The sequence below is a fragment of the Sphaeramia orbicularis genome, chromosome 10 (assembly GCF_902148855.1).
Source record: "Sphaeramia orbicularis chromosome 10, fSphaOr1.1, whole genome shotgun sequence".
NCBI classification, from domain to species: Eukaryota; Metazoa; Chordata; class Actinopteri; order Kurtiformes; family Apogonidae; genus Sphaeramia; species Sphaeramia orbicularis.
Window position 1 is genome coordinate 13489011 of NC_043966.1, and position 23694 is coordinate 13512704.

At 37.4% G+C, this 23694-nt stretch overlaps 1 protein-coding gene across 1 annotated transcript; it reads left to right on the plus strand.

Moving 5' to 3' along the window:
- The first annotated feature begins 4773 nt into the window (after positions 1-4773).
- qdpra (quinoid dihydropteridine reductase a) lies at positions 4774-23200 on the plus strand. Its single transcript, XM_030145997.1, has 7 exons — positions 4774-4952; positions 5078-5170; positions 7386-7482; positions 8685-8825; positions 13123-13231; positions 19117-19200; positions 22052-23200. Exons 1-7 carry the CDS (start codon positions 4869-4871, stop codon positions 22152-22154), a joined length of 711 nt encoding a protein of 236 aa, XP_030001857.1. The 5' UTR covers positions 4774-4868; the 3' UTR covers positions 22155-23200.
- Positions 23201-23694: the final 494 nt, after the last annotated feature.

Genomic DNA, 23694 nt, shown 5'->3' on the forward strand with positions numbered 1-23694 from the left:
CGTAATTATCAGATAAATAGTGCACATGAAAAACACTAGGGGCTGGTTTGACCATGCAGAGGAGAATCAGGGCTGGTTTGACCACAGTGATAATATGGCCAATGCATTTAGACCAGGGGTGAAGGTAGATTGTATGGCATTAAAAAAATAAAAAGTCAACGTAAGGGTTAAAACATGTCATTGTTATCACTTGTGTCAAGACTTGAACTCCACTCTCCTGCCTTCTGTGTCCTTCTTCATGTGAGACAGGTAGGGCGGCTCTATTGACACGCCACCACTGTTTCATTTTCAAACTCTGAGGTTGCATTGAAATGTGGACTGATAGGAATTAACAACTTTGGAAACGCTGATGCTGGTTTATTGCGCGTCTTTCACATGGTTGTTTTGAGAAGAAAATGAGTGGCCATGAGTAACAGCTGTCACTGGCTCTGTTAGCAGCTGTTGTGCAGTTAAATTTTTTTTTTTTTTTTGTTTGTTTTTTTATCACCCAACTATTCAGAGCAAGAAAGCTGTTGTTGGAGACAGTCAGTCTCAGGTGTGATTGAATGTCAGGACATTAACACAATGAAAACATACTAGTGTAGATGTAGGCATAAGATCAATCTTAAATTATTCTTTCGTTACATTTGCATCCAAAAAGAACTGGTGACTGAGGATTTTGGCTAATCTGAATATTCTGGTATGTAATGCAATCTCATCACTTCTGTACAACCTGCATTGACCAGCAGCTGAACAGTAATTTCATCCTCTACTACCTCCTATTACTTTTTTCTTTACATAAACCCGGTTTGTCATAAATTGTATAAATTAATTTGGCTCGAACCTAATACAAGTAAGGGATTACTTGAGGGATTGTCTGTTTTGGACCTCCTCTGTTGATTTTTGGCAATATATTAGATTATTTGAATGTTTATTGCTATTTAATCAGGTGTGAAGTTTAGCCAGAAAAATCAGTATTCAGACACAGAATGAGATTCAGTATGAACTTTATTGCTAAGTATGTTTTCACATACAAGAAATTTGTCAATGTGCAACAAACAGCCATAATAATATACATAGAGAAATCTAAAGAAACATTCAATAAATGAAAATATAAATAAATACATACATACATACATACATAAATGACTGTACAAAATTTGCAATGCTTGATGTAGAAATTTTAAAAAGACAAGAAAAAGAGACAATATGCTTTTAGCAAACTTGTAGATATCTGATTTATGAACACAATCACTGGTTTAATCTTTGAGAATGTGTTGTAAATTAAAGTTTCATTATATTTTCCAATGTGTAAAATTTTCACCTGAAAATGAGGTGTCAGAGCAAAGTGAAATGCATTAAAAGTCCAATATTTGCCTCTAAAAAGTGGTGGAGTTGAAGAATACGTAGCATCAAATAAAAATACTCAAGTACAAATAGCACAAATTTGTATCCAAGTACAGGGTTTGAGTAAATGTACTCTTTTCTCCACTGATTAAACCAAGTTGAAGGTCTTCTGTGCTCAGAAACATGTTTTTTTAATGGAATTTCACTATGCGAATGATGTCAGAGTATGAAACTGTCTGGGTGTTTTCACATGCTACATCTGCAGATGGTGAAACATTTGTGCTCAGCTTAAATCTGAGTTTAAGTCTTCTACCCACAGGCAGGGTTTGTGGAATAAAATATTTATGTAGTCTAGAGATAGTATGCATCTTTTAGGAGGAAACTTGAAATCATTAGTGCGCTTAGCGTGAACACTTTAACAGAAAAATAATTGTTTATGCAGAGATTTGATGAGAGGATGTGATTTCTTGAAGGAGTGGGAAACATCTCAAAGCTACAAGCATAATAAGTTTCAATGTGACGGATGAAATGTTTGGAGCATTTCTTAAAGTTTTATGTGCATATTTCTTTTAAGCAGATGCTGCAGAGAGCACACTGTTACATATCTAAACCAAATGTGTGATTCATGAATTCTGTTGAAAATGCAAAAGAAGGACAAGAGGGCTGCACTGACCTAACATAGGACTTAGACTTTGAGGGTTTGTATTAGAGAATTTTGAAGCTAAAGTGACCTTTAAAACAACGTCTTGATTATTTTGTAGAAAAATACGATTAAAAACATTTTCATTTAACTGTGTTTCACTCCAGACTCACTGAACTGTGTTTTTAGTTTAGTAGTAATACAGTCTTTACTTAGTTTGATCCATCTGTCTGTTTATGTTTTAAGCACAAAATCTTAGCCAAAGTTTGACAGAACATTGTAAAAACTGGAACAAATGTTAGCTTGGATGTATGATGACGATTTTGTTGTCTAAAAGCTAAAGGTTAAGGTTATAGTGACCTTTTTGCCAGTCCATTCTTATAATTGCAATCTCTTGGAATGTCGTGGGGGAATGTCATCAAACCTGTCACAAACTGTTACTCAGATTCAAGGGTTTAGATTTTGGTGGCTAAAGGTCAAAGATCAAGGTTTTTGTGATGATGCAAACATGGTGGACATATATCTAGACTATGATTGTAACTATTGTCTGCAGACACAAAGAATTTCCAAAAAATTATAATGAATGTATTAGTTATTTATGTTTATGTTTACGCATTTGGCAGACGCTTTTTTCCAAAGCGACTTACAGGGGAAAACCAATTAAATCACTCAATCAATCAAATTTTATTTATATAGCGCCAGATCACAAAAAAAGTTATCTCTTTACATTTTATATATAGAGTTGGTCAAAACCAGACTCTAAGTCAATTTACAGAAACCCAACAGAATCCTCCAGGAGCAAACACTTGTGACTGGTGACAGTGGCGAGGAAAAACTTCCCTTTAACAGCAGAAACCTCGAGCAGACCCAGACTCCTGGAGGATGGACGTCTGCCTTGACCAGTTGGGGTTAAAGAGAGAGGGTAGAGAAGGGGAAAAAGAGAGAGCGATAGAGATAGAGACTGGGGGAGAGGGGGAGAAGGGGGGAGTAGGGGGAGACACATGGAGGCGGTTGAGGATAAGTGAGTGGTGATGATGAGGGCAGGGAAGAGGCCGGACCACCGCAGCAGGTCCAGAGATAATCCTGGAAGAATCTGTAGTTATCCTGGGAAAAACCTTATTAGAATATTTAAAATGGAATGTTTGAAAGCGCTAGGACAGGAGGTGCTCTCGGAAGAGCTGGGTCTTCAGGAGCTTCTTGAAGATAGGCAGGGATGACTCTGTTCTTGTAGCACTTGGTAGAGCGTTCCACCAACGTGGAACGACCCATGAAAAGAGCCTGGATTGTCTTGTACAAGGTCTGGGGACCACCAGACTACGTTCCCCAGACGAGCGGAGTGGTCGTGGGGCGACATAAACTTTTATTAGTGCACCTAAGTAGACAGGAGCAGACCCACTGAGAATTTTGTAGGCTAGGATTAAAGATTTGAATTTGATGCGGGCAGCTATGGGTAGCCAGTGTAACTCAATGAGTAAGGGGGTGACATGTGCCCTTTTAGGCTGATTGAAGACCAGACGCGCTGCTGCATTTTGGACCATCTGTAGTGGTTTGACAACACAAGCTGGGAGGCCCGTTAGAAGAGCATATTTAATAGACTAACATTATCCATTGTGACCATTGACCTCTTTAGAGAAATGCTAGAATAGGTTTTAGCCATTTGGGGGAAAAACAATTAGTTGCTGTGTTGTGGAGGTGTAAACAACAAAGAAATTCATGGAGAATGGATTGGTTGTATATCAGGCCTTCCTTTATTGTGCACAAGTGAGAAACTGACAAACGAAGCTTCGCCCTCTCTCACAAGTCAGTTCTGACCTGTCCAGGAAGTCAGTCTAATTTATAGTAGCCTGCGTTAAGCTTAAATGTGATTGGTTAATATGATGTATGACTCTGTCGCTAAGCAGAAGAAAGAAAATAAGACACAAACAGACAGAATGCAAGACCTTGGAGTTGTCCTGGGAAGTTTTAGGGAGTTGGGTTGTGCTGTATCTTGTGGTATCGTTAGAGACAAAGTAGCTTACAAAACATGCAGAATTGAGAAACTGAGAGTAAACATTCATAACTAGGCCTGTGGTTAAAAAGAGAATGAAAACTGAAGAGCTATCATAGGTGTCTTATAAACTAATAGAAGACTTATGGTCAGTATTAAAATCAGTATTAACAGCAGTCATTAATATTAGTCATTACGGGCAACTCCACTACAAGATGTGAATGACACGTAAAAGACAATGAAAATTACACAAAAGTAACAGGATGTGAAGGATAAAAAATGTGAAGGAAACTTTCCGACACTGTTTTGACAGTGGAAGAAGTGAAAAAAAGTAGACATAGTATCATCATTATTATTTTGTACTTACATTACATATGTTGTTATTTTGAACATAATTACTTTGTCATTATTTTGTTCTTACATTACTTTTGTTATTATTTTGTACTTACATCACCTTCATTATTATCATTTTGTACTTACATTACTTTTTATTATTATTATTATTATTATTATTATTATTATTATTATTATTATTATTATTATTATTATTATTATTCTTTTCATCATCATCATCATCATCATCATCATACTTTTAATGTTACCATTTTTGGACTTGCATTACTTGTTTTATGATTATTTTGCATTTATATAACTTTTCTTGTTATTGTTTTGTTGGTTCAGGTAATCATCCGTGTGATTATATACATGAATTGTCATGAAGTTGTTAGCTTTAGTGTTACAACTATGAAACTCTGTCTGAAACGGACTCCATTTGTTCGAGTGTCTTTGAAGGCATCATTAGTTCCGCCAACCTGTTGCTCGAGCGGAGGGACACGCCCCCCGCTCCGTCCGCGTATTTCATCTGCGGCTCCGCTCTGGTCTGTCACTGCTAACGCTGCTAAGTCCAACACAAACATGGCTGCTAACCGGGTGCTGGTTTACGGCGGAAAAGGGGCTCTGGGCTCCAAGTGCGTCCAACATTTCAAGTCCAAAGGCTGGGTGAGTGACCCGAGCGGAGTCCGGAGATGCTAACACTCAGCTATGCTAATCATGAGCTAACGTCAAACTGTGTGTGTGTGTGTGTGTGTGTGTGTGTGTGTGTGTGTGTGTGTTGTGTTTTCCAGTGGGTTGCTAGCATCGATTTGGCAGCTAATGAAGAGGCGAATGAAAATGTTATAGTGAAGTTGACTGAATCCTTCACCGAGCAGGCAGGACAGGTGAGTAGCAGAAGACACACAGCAGCACATATGACACGTTTAATGTCCCTGTATTGGCTAAATATTACACTCTGGTTGAATTAGTGTCTGTAAAGCAAAGTCCAACAGGCATTCAACTATCTCATGCACGTGCATATTCAGGTAGAATAGAATAGAATAGAATAGAATAGAATAGAATAGAATAGAATAGAATAGAATAGATTAGAATGGGCTTTATTGTCATTACACTAGTTGTGCAACGAAATTGCAGGAGGTCTCTACCAGCGACAGTGCACTTACGTCTAAGTAGCAAAACAATAAGATACAGACATGTTTACAAAAGTATAAAAATATAAAGTGTGCAATTAAAGTATGTACAAAATGGAGATATACTGTATGAAAGGCTAAGATTTAATATTGTATTAAAGTGACTGTAGAAACAAAAGTGAAATCAGTACACTTAGCAAAATAAGAACAAGAAATGAGTAAAGTTTTAGTTTTTCATTTGGACCAGGGGTGTCAAATATACGGCCAAAACCGGCCCTCCAAACGGAATAATTTGTGAAGTGCAAAAATTACACTGAATAATTCATTCAGTTCATTCATTTTCTGAAGGAGAAGGTTGCAGGGGTGCTGCAGCCTATCCCAGCTAGAGAATATAGTTTAAATAATATATATTTCAGTTCCAAATGTGTGGTACTAAATATTTAGTGCCTCTGTAGATTAACTGTGATCTGTAAGTTTTAATGCACATGTGTAAATGATGAGGTGAGGCATAATAATGTTAATATGTATTTATTTTTAGTAAGACATTTCACGTTGTTGTTAAGGTTATTCACATTTTGTGTGAAAGAATAGTTTGTAAATGGGTACTTTGACAGCTTTTTTAGACCCGATAATAAAATAGAAATTCAGATATATTTCCCCCCAGGATGTACCTAAAGATGACCTCAGATAAATGCAAAAAAATTATACTTTTGGTCTGAGCCATCCCAAAATTAATGAATTTTTAATAAAATATTGGGGCCAAAAATAGGACCAAAACTGGGACAAGAAAAGCTACCTAGGTGTCAGAGCATTTGATCTTGAAAACATGGCTTAAAATGGTCTTATATACCGCTATAAATAAAGACACTGTGTTAAATTTGAGGATCTTAGTGGTTTTTCTGATGACTTTTTGTCACATATCAAATTAACAGGCACAAAGGCTCTTATATTAATGCATCTTTGTTTTAGAATATGTATCCAATAAAATTATTGAGCAAATAAAGACTGTATGAAACAAAACAATTTAAAAACAAACCAAGAAACCTTAAAGAACTCAGGTAATCTGAGTTTAGCAGGGGATCAGGGTGTTATTGTGCACCTAATGCTGCTTTTATTGTTAAGCTGCTGTGGGTCTGTCTGTATGTGGGTCGATAAAAATCAATCTCAGAGCAATTTTTTTGCATTACTAAAACATAATGCATCATATTGAACCAGTTTGTTATTCCGGGCAGTTCTTGAATTCACCGTGTTTTCATTATTATATGGATTTTTTTTTATGCTGTAGTCTTAATATGGTGCATAATGGTATATTGTAAGATTTTGCTTATGTTTATCATTGTAGATGCTGGAAGAATCGATTCACACTTTATCCAGCATTTTCAGTAAAGAGACTGTAAAACCTTTAAAGTTCTGCTTTACAAAAATATATGCAAGTGAAGACATGGTCTGTAGGGCGATGGTGTCCTTCTGGGTCTTTATTCAGTCCCAACTTTAACTTCCGATTCTTTCTTCTATCTTTTATCTAATTCTTTCTTCATTTTGCGGTGGAATATAGAGGAATACACGTGCATATTCAGTTGTCCTACATATGAAATCACTCATATCTGTATTCACTCTTACACCCTTTATACCAATCTGTTTAGCCATTTCTCATTTAGTCTCAGATCTAAGTTTGGACCAAGGGAGATTGCATTTCTTTTATTTTCAGCAAAAATAAGAAAAGAACTAGAAATATCAGTGGACTCATTTAGACCACCTGTTTATCTTGAGTACTATCTCCTGTATGTCCAGTTACTGTCCAGTTTTGTACCTCATATGACTGTTTACGACTTTTCTCCACTTTGAATTAAAGGTATGAAAATATAGCTAGTGTGGTTATTATTTTCCATGTACTGTTCTTCTGTTTGTTTTGAGCGCAGCGTCAACCATGGCTTTATTAAAAGCTGATGATATCTGTCTTTGTGCGCAGGTTTCAGCAGATGTGGCCCAGTTGCTAGGGGAACAGAAAGTCGATGCCATCCTTTGTGTGGCTGGAGGATGGGCGGGAGGAAACTGCAACTCCAAAGGTCAGATTTCATGCGTATTTTGCCCTAAGATGTATCATTAGACATGTGTTTCCAACAGAAAATAATTCATAAACATGAGGACTCCAGAGAGTTTTTGCAAATTGGGAAATCATGCTCCATTCTTGTCTTCATTTTTACTGGTAGTATACTTATAGTTTTTTAAATTTTTTTTAAATGATCTGTCAGCGTTAAAGGTGTACAGTTTGTCCGCTTTAACCTGCAGGAGTTTGTCTTATGTGTTTTTCTGTAAAGTGAGTCACACGGTCACCATTCAGACAAAATATATCAGTTGATTTTTTTTTTCCATAGTACACTGCACTAATGTCTTTAAAGGTACATTTATTAGCAATTTTGTAGCTTTATTTGTTGAGTTTAAAAACACCTTAATGTTTTCTACCTACACAATTTAACACAAATAGTTCCATTCTCTAGTGTGCAGTTTAATGTTCTTGCCTTATTAAAAGTTTTCTTCTGATATAAGTGGCCCTTTAAAGGGGTTGTATTTAGCTAAACCCACTTTTATTAGTCTTTGGTACATTTATTTGTGTATTTGGACCCTAACAGTCCCAAAACTTTGAATTTGAACCCTCCAGGTGCTGCAAAACTATCTTTATATTCATTCCGGCAAAATTCGAGTGGATTGCCACAACCTGTTTCAATTCCTTCTTAATTTGTTACGTTTTCTAAGTAGTTTCATCACAACATTTGCACATATAAGGTCAAGACTTCCGTCGAACATTTCTCCGAGTACGCGTAATTGTTTATCAGCAGCAGCGTTTGTAGTAAAAACTGAAAACATGTCCAAACTTTGAGCCGATTACCTTAAATGTTCAGTTGTTGGTTGTATTAATAAACACAGGTGGTTGAAGAGGACAGAAAGCACGGTCAACAACCTGGAGGAGGTGGGGTCATGTGCATTTAAAGGGCCAGCGCTCAAAACCACCTTTCTGGTGTCATTAGTCAGAAATAGGGTTGAAGATGGACCTGTGAAGTTGAGTTAATGAAGAATTCCTTCCCAAGCATAGCATTTACAGTTTATGTAGACCACAGGGAAATGTCTTAAAATGCATAATTCCAAAGAAAAAGGCAAAATATCACTCCTTTAAAAGCAGTCACCCAAGTGCATGATGCGTTTAAAGGAACATTGTAAGATATTGCAGTATTAAAACTGAGGCTTTTGTCTGATCTGATTTATTTTACAGATTTATACAAAAACACAGATTTGATGTGGAAGCAGAGTGTTTGGACTTCCACCATCTCCAGTCACCTCGCTGCTCGACATCTGAAAGCGGACGGACTGTTGACTTTGGCCGGAGCTAAAGCTGCCCTCTCAGGCACTGGAGGTGAGTTACAGATTTGTGTGTTTGCTCTTGTCATCATGATGACCTGGTTTGTCGAGTGTCGCGTCACGGTTGCAGACAGACTTTGACTTATTGGAGACTACATTGCGGATACGTCTTTGTTGACCAACCTGCCATGTCAAATAATGAAGGTAATAGAAATCGCTGCTGGGCTCTGATCAGGGGATTGACTCGCTGATCAGAGGCATTTGGAGTCTCACACAGAACACGATAATGAGAGGAGAAGGTGTCAATAAAATGGATCCAAGAAATAAAATAAGGGTAAAAAAAAAAGAGGCAGATGGGGTGTTTGGTTCTGTGGTTCTACGAGTCATACATGAACAAAAAAGTCAGTCATTTGTTTGTCCTTTATAACCTTTAGTATCAGACTCAACCCTGACTCACTCAGTCTCTACATACTACAACAGGAGTGTAAATATTTAACATTTAACATGGAGAGCATCGTTTAACCTAAGTGTATAAAGATAAGGGCAACATATGGTTAATGATTAACATATTGATTGTGTAAAAGAAAGATGATTAGTCCATATCAGCAAAAAATAGTGTGCTTTATATTAATTTAAGTTGATTTCAGGTCAACTAATAAATGTAATAATGTATGAAACTATTTTTTCATGTTATTAATAGTGCCAGTGGGATGAAAATAAGCAAACATTAGTTTGAATTAGTTACATTTCAATCTCAGTGAACCTTAAGTTTATTTAATATCCTGTAAACACCAGATTCAGTCATGTTGTAAAGTTTTTCCTGATTCAGTCTTTTAGACTTTTTACTTGCTGATTATTTGCTATTTCTGTTTCTTTAATTGATTTTTAATTAGTCAATTAAATTTAGAGTCAGTTAATTTGAGTAGTATTTAGACAAGGGCTGAAAGATCTGTAGTTTTTGTCAAAAAGCTACTAATTAATTTTGGTTGAAACTGAAGGTTCATCTTTGCTGCACTAAAACATTGTAGATCTGAAACTAAAAGTTTATTAAAAATCTTACAGAAAGAAAGTCATTTTTATGTGTCCTTTACCTTTATTTAACCAGAAAGGACCCATCCATATAAGTATTATATGAATGACTCTAAAATCACGGAAAGAGACATGAATAGCAAACATAATCAGCAAGTAAAAAGTCAAAATTATCGGTCATCATCCATAGAATACATGAACAAATCAGGCAAAATGTTTGGACTTGCAGATCTTTAAAAACCACTTTTTACATGATTAATTTGCAATGTTTTCTTAACATATGGAATAGAAAATCCAATACTTTACCCAAAACTCTTTTGATGCCAGTGAGATTAACTTTACTAATACTTAAACAGTGTTATCATGTGACACCTGTCTGCCTCATGACGGCCTGTGTGGCGTCCCAGAAGGCTTTGCTATGGTGCCATGTGATGTCCAGTGCCCCCACCACCACTATCACCACCACCCAAACCCAAGTAAACCATGTGATGGGCTCAGATCCAAGTCAATACAAAGCCCTGGCTCAGCAGCACAGAGCCTAAAATCTCATTGGCTGCTGGCTTAGGAAGAGAATGACTCAGCAGTTGTGGATTCACACATTATCCACATGGACACAGTGTGTTCGCTCTAACCGTTTGGAACAGGGAATATCTTTTGTTCTCTTCGCGGTGGCCTCGTATTCCTGTGCATCTGCCTTTGTGCTGATTGTTCTCTGGGATTGTCTTCTGAACACATAAGCGTGGTGTGGAAATGACAATTATTTTCTGTGAGGTCTAATTAAATGCAAGGCAGAAGTAGAGCCAAATGTTAAGAAGTACAGCAAACAGTGTTAAGATGTACTTATGCTTTCCCTTTATTCTGCCCACTTTGATCAAACAAAGTGAGTAGGAAGTTAATGAGCATCAGTGAAGCCAGAACATCTGGGAAGTGGAAAGAGGAATGCAGATGAAGAAGACTAATTGTATTGACTTTGATGGCTGTTGTTAATCAGTGTTTTTGAGTGAGAGTCAGGAGTGAACATTTCAACGCCAGAAGGCATTAGCTCATTAACCAAATGTGAAGGTTATCTTCTGGTAAAATGGTATGAAGAGATATACAGTACTGTGCAAAAGTCTTAGTCCAACATTACGTTTGCTGGGTTAGTAAAGTTCTACTGACCGCACATATGGGTCTGATCAAGCAGGAGCACATGGACACATTTCCTGTTCAACAGTCTCTGTCATGTAAGCAGAGTAATTTATATGCATGTATTATAGATATTTGAGTAGGTATTTATAAGCACTTTAACATTATATAAAACAAAATGTGGGGTGAGAAAAATTTTAGGTGAAAAATGTCAAATTACTGCTCGGTAACACTCAATTTTTAAAGCTTTAGGCAACCATTCAAAACGTGGTTCTTTACAGAAACTGATATCAAGTAGGAAGAAACCTTTTAGATATTATGTTCAACTATGCTGAAAATACATTTTGGAGTAAACTATTGAAAAGTCTCTGTTTTATTGACACGAGAGTGTGGTAACACATGGACAGGCTGCCATAGTAACATGTGGACGACTCTTTACCATTGTATGCACCACCCAAAATGTTAACTTATTTTTTAAAACAATAAGCCAGATATAATCGCAATGCTTTATTTAATGTATTTAATACTAACACAGTGTTATTTACAACTTGTGCTGGTTCATACTGATATGGGTAAATTACAAATAAAGAGTAATTTCTCAGTAACAGTTCACAGATAGTCTTTTTAAATGTGACCAGTGTATGAATTCATAAACTTTGTAATTCAGAATTTTAATTTCTCAAAGTAATAGACAGTCTTATGCATTTCATTTTGTTAATTTAATGCAGCCTAGCAGAAGGTTCAGAACTTCTCCTGTACTGTGTGAGTGGTATTTTAAAAAGGATAACAGTTCCATAAAATAGAGATCTTTTTCTAAAAAAAAAAAAAAAAAAAAGAGCCCACTTGATAAATGATGTGTGCAAATTTACTTTTTCATGTTGATGTTCACTTTCGCTTGATCGGACCCTTATGCATGTCTCAGTCTCTGTATTAAGGTCCAATCTAGATATATGCGAAGTATGTACAACAGTAAAAACAGAAGTTTCAGGGGAAAAATCGCATTTATAACCTTAAGTGGTAGCATTTAGTTTGGTTTTGCAAGTGTTTTTCATCTTCAGCATTTTTACCTTTGGTTGAACCCCAGAGGGAGTGACAGGACAGGGCTTTTAATGTAGGAATCGGATGCCCATTAGTTCTACTTACCATGTATCCAACAGTTCTAGTACATCCCCACCCCCATCTTGTACTACACCTTCTGAATAAATCCAGATCTTACTGTTGGTGAAAAACAAAGCATTTAAGAACAGTCATGTCACCACCCCTTGTTCCTATTGGTCAGTTGTTTGTGAGATACCTCAATGTGCCTGTCATAAGATTGGTTTAGGAGGGCGGGCAGATGCTTGGCATTCTTTGGAAAGTCACTTCATATGAGGAGAGAAAATGCTCTTAGTGATTCCAGATGCTGAAGCTGCAAAGCATTTATGGGAATGAGTCCTGGTAAAAGTAGGAAAGAAAAGCAGCTGAAATTAATGTCATCTGTTGCATTCTGTTTTTCCTCTAATCCTATCAGTACATGTAAATAACTGGTGTAAAATGCAGTTTGTCGTCTTTTCAAGGTCATCACATGTGACCCATTTGGACATTCAGAGCCTCCGTAGTAAACATGGAAACACCGTCATCTTCTACAATAATTGATATCTTTGCTGAAAAAGTCAGTTTTCTCTATTTCTGATATAATAACCCTCAACTTTAATCTGAGCTTTTATGAACCTCTACATGACCAGTGAATTAAATATAGGAAAATACCTGATTTACACTGAAAACTGCAGAAGACAGAGGCTAATATGATAATAAATGGTGATAAATTTTTTTAAAAAAAGGTTGAAAATAGAAGTTGGGAACAGCCACATAAGTAGCACTGGGTCTTTGACTAAATAACTAAACTATCTGCATCAACTAACAGACACACAAAACAAATCGATATCGAATCGTGATTAATTGATTCAGAATCTTATGAATCTAAATCGAATCGATTGAGGAATTTGGCTATGATACCCAGCCCTACTGTCCAGTCAAGCCTTTAAACGGCACATACATGTTCCCCAATATAAAGAACTTTGTTTCATTTTATCTGGTATCGACATTTAGTTGTGTACCTCACCTGTATGAATGCCCTGTGCAGTGTCAGTGTGTGATGCATGTATTTGCCGATGAACACATACTTCCCCAGAATACTGAAAAGTATCTGTATTCTGCAGGTATGGTTGGCTATGGCATGGCCAAAGCTGCCGTCCACCAGCTGTGTCAGAGTTTAGCGGCCAAGAACAGCGGGATGCCATCAGGAGCTGCTGCTGTCACAATACTGCCGTAAGTACTGCAGCCAGATATTGCAATATTTATTGTATAGTACTAAGTTTTGACACATCATCCTCAAACACCTAAACGGCCGCTGGCAATCAAAAGCACCTATTTTTGGTCACATCTAAAATGTTTAATAATGGTTAACTCACTAATTCTATCAATACATGTAAATCATTCAGGTAAAATGTAGTTTCTTAGCTTCATTAGATTTGACCCATTTGGACGTTTAGAGGCTCTGTAGTGAATATTGAAACACCATCATGTTCTGTAACAGTGATTCACTTGTAAAACCCATGTAGTTTTATTAATTATAGTAGTAATAGATGCATATTTTTGTATTCAGTTAATTATATATATATGCTTAAAATATGCTTTTGCTTCTCTGGACCATAGATTACCACTGCAAGACAGTCTGCTGATTTCTCCCAAAAGCCATAACATTGAAGTCAACTACTAAATTGACACATCTGAGTTTGGAGCAACAGTTTTGGATTTTTTGACTTTTTGTTTTAATTTTCAGTTTGGTTTTAATTTGTTCTGAAAGCAGGCTTTTCAACATGCTTAGTTTCAGTGATGGTCCCCTTGCACTGGTGGTCCATGTTAATCTTCTTGTGCCTGTCAGCTTCTCAAATTAACTTTTAAATCCATGGGTTATTTTCCTCTTGAGAGGTGCTCCACATATTTTATCACCTTCCACTACAAGTTACTTGCTCTTATCTAAGACATATTCAAAGTAATCCCAAATGGAACTTCAGCACTCGCTCCCCTGATGTTCCCGCCATGATGGATGGATGGACAATGCAGATGCATGACGAGCTGCCATCTACTGGGTTAAAACTGGCACTGCTTAAAAAAAACTATAGAATACATGTCATATCCACAAAAAGTTAAATTAATTATAAATGATGAAAACTAAACACATCTCCTGATTTTAGACTTTGTTAGTTGTGTAAATACACACACACACACACAGAGTTTCAGTTAGTTTATTAATTATAAAGCCTTGTTTTTTATTTTTCTTCCAGTGTTAAGTTATAGACTTGAAGGTTTTCATTCACAGTATTATATGAAAGTCCTTTTACTTACAGTTTCATGATCTGGGTGTCTGTGGTGACATTCCTGTAAAAAAAAAAAAAAAAAAAATCATCTTCTACAATCAGTAGTGACACCATAGTGAGTGTGACGGTGCTGAATGCATTATATACCACTGTATTCATTTGGAAATCCTCAAAAACATGTTCACACATCTCTGTTGTATCTGGCAAAGTTATGAATCAGGGGCTGCCCTACTAAATAAAATAAGTGAAAACAGAAGAAAAACACATCTAAAGTTTGTATTAATTCACTTCACAATTATGGTTTTACATTTCTACAGTCTGTATCAAACTGTAACAACAGAGGATTATGTTCTTTTATTCTATTACTGCACAATCTAGTTACAAACACTTACAACAACTGTTCCTGAATGTATTGTCAATGACACACTATGTTAAGGTGGCACTGGATGTTTGCGCCCACTGTTCTGCAGTATCTACAGACAGCGCCCAGGGGAATGCTCAGTTAGATGATGGTTCAGCATCATTGTATACCATCACCATATGCAATATCCAATTCCGTGGATTTGATATGCTTTCATACAGTTGTGGAAAAAATTATTAGATCGTCAAAAGTCATAAAAAAACAATGGTTATGCAATCAAGTACTAACTCCTGTGTCTATCATGTGACTAAAACAGACAGAAAATGCCTAAAAGCACTGTTTTTAGCAGTACAGTGCCATAGCTATTAATATAAGAACTTAAGTGATTTGGGTTATTATCAAGAAAACCATGGAAAATGGCGAGATATCAGCTCTGAAATTAAACTCTTATGAGCTATTTTTGTTGTTATCGTTATATTTGTCCAAACAAATGTACCTTAATTTGTACCAGGCATTAAAATAAATAAGAGATTGAAGAAAACAAGGGTGGTCTAATAGTGTTTTTCGTCACTTGAGCAAACCAAATACATCTAGCGCTAATGAAGTGGACACATCACCCCAGATAAATTGTAACCTTATAAGAATCACTGCGATCACTATGGGGGCGTGGCCACAGGTCCCAGCTGTCATCTGACCGATAATGTTGGATGACCTTACACGGGTGATGGTTCCATTTCGTTAAGCAGTACTCCACAGAGATTGGAACCATCACACAGATGAATGTTCTAAGCTCTTTGAGATGTGGCTAAAAAACAAACCAGCAATTACCACTTCTTACAAATAGGCCAAAGAGAACTGAAGTCTGAAATCTGAAATGTTCGAGTTTGACTCTTAAACTAAGCATTAATGATTAGAATCTTGGAAAGAAGTGGACTGAACCATTCACCGGTTGGTAGCTTGGATAGGCTCCAACATCCCTGTGACCCTCACAAGAACTGAATGGTTCAGAAAATAGATGGATCTGTATCTGTTTTAAACTTCATCAGGACATAAACAAACGAGACAGTCCAGTTTGTATGATTTGTCACATTTTTGACCGTAAATGATCATAATTACATGCTCTTGCTGCAGAAAAAAATCTTACCATCATATGACAAAACAGAAACTCAGGGTCTCAGTTACATTGTATTTGCTTTTCTTTACTGTAGATCCACATTTAGTGCTTTAGTCTGAAAGAGGTGAGTGTATTTAACATAGGTGACATGAGCAGCTTTGAATACACCTAGCAGCACAAGCAGGAGGGAAAATGAAACCTATTGTGTTGTAAATTAGCTGTGTCTTACATCTTTTTGTTGTGTTCTAAGAATACAAGCGAGGTGACAAGCTACAAAAGAAAAGGTGACTTAATACTGCCATGAAACCTCTTGTTGTGCTTGATCTGTTTTAGATTTGTGACGCACACGGCAGCCTTTGCATCATCGACTCTTCCGTTCGCTTATTTAATCTACGCCAGTGTTTTTTTGCACTATCATCATGACAAACCATGAATGTATTTTCAGGGGTGTATCTCCCTCCTGCTCTCTCTTTGGTTGCATTCAGCACAAACATGAGGGAGCTCTGAGTCTGCCTCTGCAGCCTGCTGTCACATCTGTTTAGCATTAGCTCCATGACTTGCATTTTCTACTGCAGCCTTCATCCCCCAGCCTCCTTGTCATGCTGTACCATCGTATACCAACGGTGAACTATATACTGGAGCATTCTGTGCAGCATGCCACACTATAGAATTTCTACTCCAGTTGTGACCCAACAATTACTCTTATTTATTCATTTTGTTGATGTAAATATTGCTTTTATTCATTTTTTTTTATTTTGTAGAATACAGAGTAGGGCTATTTAGTTTCCATTAGTGTAATAATACATTTGTAAGGTATTAGATAATGGTTACTTAATCCTGCATTTAAGTAACAATTAATCCTGTATGTTCATGATCATCAAAAAAAAATCATCAAAAAAGCTATAATTTCATCTACATCTGGGATCTCAAAATGAAATGATTAGTGTCATGATTGCCGTGATTATACAGTGATGTTAATTATAATTTAACAACACTAATAAATCAGGGTTAATAAGAAGAATTAGATTTCATAATTATCTTTCTTGTAAATCTCAGTCAACATGTGTGAAGGTTTGGGCGGCGCAGTGGTGAAGTGATTAGCACAGCTCACAGCGACAGGGTTTGGGGTTCGACACTCAGTATCACTGTTCTCTACACGGTATGTAGGGTTCCATCATTTCTCCCGTCATTAAAAACTGGTTAATTTAGCCATTGGTGACCCTTATGACAGTGCTAATGAAGATCTGGAGTTGGTCCCTGAGGGCCTTCAATGGCAGCTCACTGTTCCTAATGTGTGCTGTGTGCTAATGCTAATGCTAGGTACTGTGTGTGTTTTAAGATGGGTAAAATGCAGAGACCAAATTGCCCCACAGGCTTAAGAAAACAAGTTAACCTTTAACTTAGCATGTGGACTCATCTTTCCACATGCTTGGATAGTCTGTTCTTAGATGCAGATTTGTTGGACCTGAAATTGAAGCAACCACATCCATCTGTGAGAATCTTTTTACGAATTCATCTTTGCTCAGATCTGTAGTGACAACATTTTTATTTCCCATATGCCAGTGTTACGTACCGTATTGCAAATTTAAATTTTGACCATAGATCTGGGTAGTGGAATTTATCTACATCAAGTTTTTACTACCAAGAGCATCTGTGCTACTTGACGCACTGTAAAAAGGGTATGTTACTAATGCTACAAGTGTCTGTAACATTGGCAGATGAGGATTAATCTGGAGGAAAAAAAAGAGATTTTTCTTAGGCGGCCTCATATCTTCAAAACTATGGGCAGATTCTGAGGTGATTATGCTCCACCAGTGGGTCTATCTAAGACAACCTGAGACTTAATGCATTACCTGGTCTCTAAATATGATTTATGCCTCAGTCACATTTGATTTCCATCTGCAATTCATTATTATCAGCATTTATTACCGTTCTGATTGAGAGCAGAATTGATTTGATGAAGTGATTTTTCAGAGAATGCATGGAAGTGGTCATATATTCGTATCTCACCCTTCATGTTCCACAGTTGGAACAGTGTACTTTAGTATGCAGTGGAAGGCTGAAAAGGGTGGGTTTTGAGCATAGTCCCCTTTGACTTCCTCACTTCTTCTCATGGAGCTGCAGTGCTGGATTCCCTTTCATATGGAAGCTTTCATCTTCCAGAGTGAAAAGCTCCTCAGCAGTTGATACGACCTCGTTGTCACTTCAATACTCCATTGCAGCTGAATATTTTTAATACAGGAGTGTCACGGCCTCATATGTAAACCACGTTAGCCTGAACACTTCTTCTTTTGAATTTGATTTTGTCCCTTAGTTACCACCAAAGTTAAAGGAGTGATGTTTTGATTTTTTAAAATGGAATTATGCATTTTCAAACATTTCCCTGTGGTCTACATAAACTGTAAATGTTATGCTTGGATCTGAATTCTTCATTAATTCAACTCCACAGGTCCAACTTCAATCCTATTTTGAGTAATGACACCAGAAAGGTCATTTTGAGCGCTGGCCCTTTAAATGCATATGACCCCATCCTCTTCCAAGTAGTTGGCCGTGCTGCTCTGTCCCATTCAGCCACTTATGTTCGTTAATACAACCAACAACTGAACATTTTAGGTAATCGGCTCAAAGTTTGGACATGTTTTCAGTTTTTGCTACAACTGCTGCTGCTGCTGAACAGTTATGCCGTACTTGTAGAAATGTCGGTTGGAAGTCTTGACCTTATATCTGCAAATGTCATGATGTAACTAGTTATAAAACGTAACAAATTAAGAAGGAATTAAAGCAGGTTGTAGAAATCCACTCGATTTTTGCCGGAATAAATATAAAGATAGCTTTGCAGCACCTGGAGGGTTCAAATTCAAACTATGAACTGTTAGGGTCCCCAAATACACAAATAAATGTACCAAAGACTATTAAAAATGGGTTTAGCAAAATATGACCCCTTTAAAATCAACTATAAGCAAAGGGATGCAATATTAGCTGTAAAACAAAGAATGTTAAGTTTCATCAGTCTGGTCCGTTATTGTCAGTCTATGTCTTAAGGAATCCAAAGCTACATTCAGCTCACAGATCAGGCGGTTTTGTTATTTAAAAGCATATTACACAGGGGCAACACACTTTAATAATAGAACACTTGTACTAAAGCTGACATGAAGTACATGCCGTGTTGAATTTGTAAGGGATATTTGAAGTCATGAATATGATAATAAAACAGAAACATGATGCAAATGACTTAATCCTTTTATCCAATGCAGACAAACTGTGTGTAGAGCTCAGTGTTGGTGTGCTGTGTGTGGAGACGCTGCAGTCTGCCAGCTCTGCCTCCTCACGCTGATTGCTATTTGATTTCATTTGGCAGGGTTACCTTGGATACGCCGATGAACAGGAAGTTCATGCCTGATGCAGACTTCAGTTCCTGGACACCGCTGGAGTACATCGCAGAGTAAGTGCCCAAGCAAATGTGACTGTGGAGCCTTCTCTTTTATGTTTTATTTACCTACTGTTCTCACCTCAGTTTTTCCAAAAGAATATATTTTGTATGTTTCTGCATACTGGTTAAAGCCAACCCATGTTTTCATTTGCACTTCGTTGGACACATTTGTTTTCTTCTAGTTTAGAAAGGTCGTTGATGGTAAATGGAAACATCTGCTTGTGTATTTAATCTTGTCCAGACTAAACCTGCTGTATGTGAACGTTTAAGTCAGGTAGAACACCACTGAAGGCCTGGGTGTGAAATACATGACCTGCCACTGGTAAAGACCCATGATTTTGGCCAACATTTACACAAAATAAAAACAGGTGATTGACTGTCCTGTACATTAGTGTTTTTCCAGCTATTGTGTTTATTTTATATTGCAGGTCCAGTGTCACTTGTTGGTATCCAAGTCTAATAACTATGTGTAACCTTATGAGCAGTCACCATTGAGACTTCATCAGCTGCATCTCCACAAGAGCTACAATTGACAATTATTTTCACAGTTGATTATTTTCTTGATTAAATGATTAGGTGAATCTGTAAAATGCCAAAACATGGTTCAAATTGGTGTCTCCTAGAGCTTAAGATGACACAACTCTGATTTAAGAAGCTGGGATCACAATTTCAAGAATATTCAGATTAGTTATTAAAATCATTGCCAATTAATCACAACATTGATTTAACTGTTATGTTTTGGCTTCAGTGATGTGATTCAGTTCATCTTTCAGTCAATGTCTGAGCAGACAGGAGAGAACTGCAGTGTGTTTTCAAAATCTGCAGTTTTCTCCCTAATTTCTGCCCTCTGAAGCTTTACCGTTTTAATATTAATGAATGCACTCAAGTTTGCCATTTCTTAGAGTACACTATAAACTGTGTGCCTTGGAGATTATTAGAAGTCTTCGTTTGAATGAACGCCGAGTGTCTTTAGACAGACGTCTGTGTTGATTTCTACAGTGTTTACTCTGTGTGTATGCATGAGGAGATTAGATGGGATCTGATCCAGTTTGATAATCTCTGAGGAAACAGATGCTGGTCTGAGGACAAAAATAGAAATGATCCAGGTGGCAGTCAGTCCTTTAATGTTCCTTTTTTCCAACACTATGACAGCGTTCACTCATAAAACCTACAGGCTTCACTGACAACTGAAGGTCATTAGGTCATTCAACACTACTATAAATGAACAGACTTAATCTATATGTGTGGTGCGTATTTACCCATGTTTTATTTATTTCACTTTGTCTGCATGGCTTTGGTCAACTGTTTTAGCCACAGTTTAGAAGTATTAGTTACTCCATGTAACCCTGAGCATTTGTCTGTATTCAGTTGAAGTGTTTATGAAGTGTACCTTGCTGTATTTGGTGCAATTAGTAATGTTTGCCATACAGTTTCATGTTGTCTGTCAGGATTAAGCAAAAATATTTATTGATTTTTATGCCATTTTGTGGAAAGTTATGTCCAATGAACCATTCAAACTCAGGAGGGGGTTAAAAAAGGAGCAGAATTTGGACCCCTGCACTGGGGGGATTTAAAAAGGAGCGTGTGCAGTAAACAAACATAACGCAACCAGAAAGATGTCAAACTGGGGAGATGCCGAGATCTGTGAGCTGTTGTCATTTTGGGCAGAGAACTCTATTCATGCTAACATTTGTGAAATGGTAAAAGATGGTAAAAGAGGACTCTGGAGAAGCTGGCAACACCGCTATGGTCGCGGTTTTCCTGATGTGCAAGTTATACATCACACTATATGCTGTGATGTGCCACCGCCCATTGATTCCAGAAAGTAGGTCTGCTGTGTAAAAGTCCAGCCTGTCTCACCTCTGTTAGTCCTTTAGCTTGGCTGTGGAAATCAATGGCAGCAAAAAGGTGAGATCACCATCTCACCTTTTTTCTGGGATCTTGGTGTAAAAGTGGCTTGTGTCATGTCCACACTGTAACGGATATTTGTCTACATGGGGATTTTCCTGTCCATACCAGCTTAGATTGACAAAATATCACTTTTTACATCAAATGACTACAAACTAGTACAAACACTCAGACAAAACATTACTACTTCTGGTGGAATTTAAACTGTGGGCATTGTTAATACTTAATGCAGCAGACCAGAGGTTTTAATCTGTTATGAAGTTGAGTTGCAATGGAAAGTTAAGTTGGTTCAAGTATTTGAAGTGCATTCTGTGTATTGTAAAGATTGTGCTACAGTATTGGTACATGTGTCTATCTTCGTAAGTGTCTGTGCAGGTAACAGACTGACTTACACACAGATATCACCTATATTTGGTGTTTCAGGTGCAGGTTTCATTACGCAAAGCAGCTATAGGCTTGGACGGAATGGGTGGCAATGTCATCATTTTCTAATCTCTTCTTAAAAATTTTGGCTTGGAAAGTGTTTGAAAAATCTCCATTTTTGCAACTTAAACACTAATGTATGGATACGTAAAATGTTTGTGTCGCAGTACATTGGCGTTACTCTAGACGGGACAATAGAGAAAAACAACCACAACCTCTGACTCATTTACATCCAGGGACAGTTTAGAGGGACTAGTCAACCCACTGAGGTGCAGGTGTTTGGTCTGTGGGGGAGGCCGGGGTACACACATACAACCCTCACTGGACTTCAACCTAGGTCCCATACTGACTCACATTAATATTCTGTGTATTTACTCCCCAGTAATAGTGCAGGTTGTAGAGAACTGCCTTAAAAGTGATGTGTTTGTATAATAAGGTGCATTAAAATGCTGTTGATTCATATGACATATTTAGCCTCTGACAGCTGCAATAAAATGACAAATGTTGCTGTGGCTTCTTTGTTTTCCTCCAGGTTATTCTTCAACTGGGCCACCGGAGTGGACCGGCCGGCCTCGGGGAGCCTCATGCAGCTGCTGACCTCTGGAGGTGAAACCCAGGCTGTGGCCACACAGTAGAGGACAGAGTGGAGCTGTGGAAACGGGGGGCCGAGGCGGAGAGTCGGATAAAGATGGATGTTAGCAGAGATGGAGACTGGTGGTGACAAGAGGATATAGGGGAGAAAGAGGGAGTTGGAGGGTGTAGAGGTGAAGAGGAGGGATGACGACTGAGAGAAACTGAATAAAAGAAGGAGGTGGAGAGGGCTAAATGGTTTGTTGTGAGGGCTTGAATAGGAGGAGGTGGTGGTGGTGGAGGGGGGGGGGCTAATGGTGCAAGTGCAGCCTCACAGCACCATCTAGCTGTGGATAATTCTTTTAAACAGTCAAACCATTCAGATTGTCCCATGGAAATCTGGAACTGCAGCCATGGAAATACACCAGTGGCCAGTTTGGGACTCACTGAAGAGAAACTGTTAAATTTAAAAAAGAAAAAAACACAAACTATCAGATTGTGTCTAAGATGCACAAATTTGGGATACTGTGTCATTGTAATTCTTTATCGTACAGTGTTTTAAATCCTAATGTGAAAATCATCCACATTCTTCTTGTTTTCCTCTCCCTTAAAAGTTCATATTCATTCCTAATGTTTGTACCTTAGAACCAAAAACACACCTAACAGTATCCACCCTTTGTGATATTCGTAGACTTTTTACTTTGTGCTGTTTCGTCCCTGAACGTCCTCTGCAACTGCACAACCTCGAAGTCAAAGCAAGCCGCTGTCTTCTCGGAAACGGACAACACGCTTTAAAGTGGAGTGGCCTTAGTTTATGTTTGTAGCTTTCAAATCCAAGTGTCCTTGGTGTCCACAGTTTGAAAAAGGTGCTGTCTGTCCTGTTTTCTAAGTTGTATATTGTAACTGTGTCAAATCAACAAGAAAAATGAATAAAAAATAAACAATCTATGGAGGTTTAAGGTTCATTCTTCACCTTGGAAAAACAATCTTACTTCAAGGTCTATTTGGTCCCTATTTTAAAGCTTTTCATCAGGTGAACTTCATCAGCAGATGTGTAGTGCATTGTTCCCTTGTCAAAGCCTTGCAGGAAATAAAAACTTCATTTACTGAACGCTTTATGAACTTTTTCTTTTCCATGCTTCCTTTAAAAACAGGTTTTGAGTGTATTTTTGGCTGTCTAGGTGGTAGATGCAGTAGATCCAGATGAAAACTTAAGTGATCTATAGTTTTATTCTTACAGAGCTGAACAGTTAATTAAAATAACAATATCCAAATGTGAAGTTTTGGTAAAGGTAGAATGAATCGCAACGTAGTAGTAGTTTATTCGGTCGTTAATTACTTTACACATACAATGTAGCTGAAAGGGTTTAGGCTGAAGTAAAGACTTATTTGGACCCTATTTACAATTAACACAATGTTTCCACAAAAAAAAATAAAAAAAAATTTCCAATGTAATCATTGCTAAATATACAACAGAGGAGAATACATATTTAATTCAGATAAATCATGTCCTCATGTCAACTATCAGTATTGATCCTTGTCTTTTAAACAAGTATTTTCTTAAGTCAATCCTGAGCTCTATATTTTTGAATAATAGTTCACTTG

Coding starts and splice junctions, on each gene's coding strand:
- qdpra (XM_030145997.1), top strand. CDS start 4,869: ATGGCTGCTAACCGGGTGCTGGTTTACGGCGGAAAAGGGGCTCTGGGC. Junction 5,171..7,385: donor TCACCGAGCAGGCAGGACAG/GTGAGTAGCAGA, acceptor CTTTGTGCGCAG/GTTTCAGCAGATGTGGCCCA. Junction 8,826..13,122: donor TGCCCTCTCAGGCACTGGAG/GTGAGTTACAGA, acceptor TGTATTCTGCAG/GTATGGTTGGCTATGGCATG.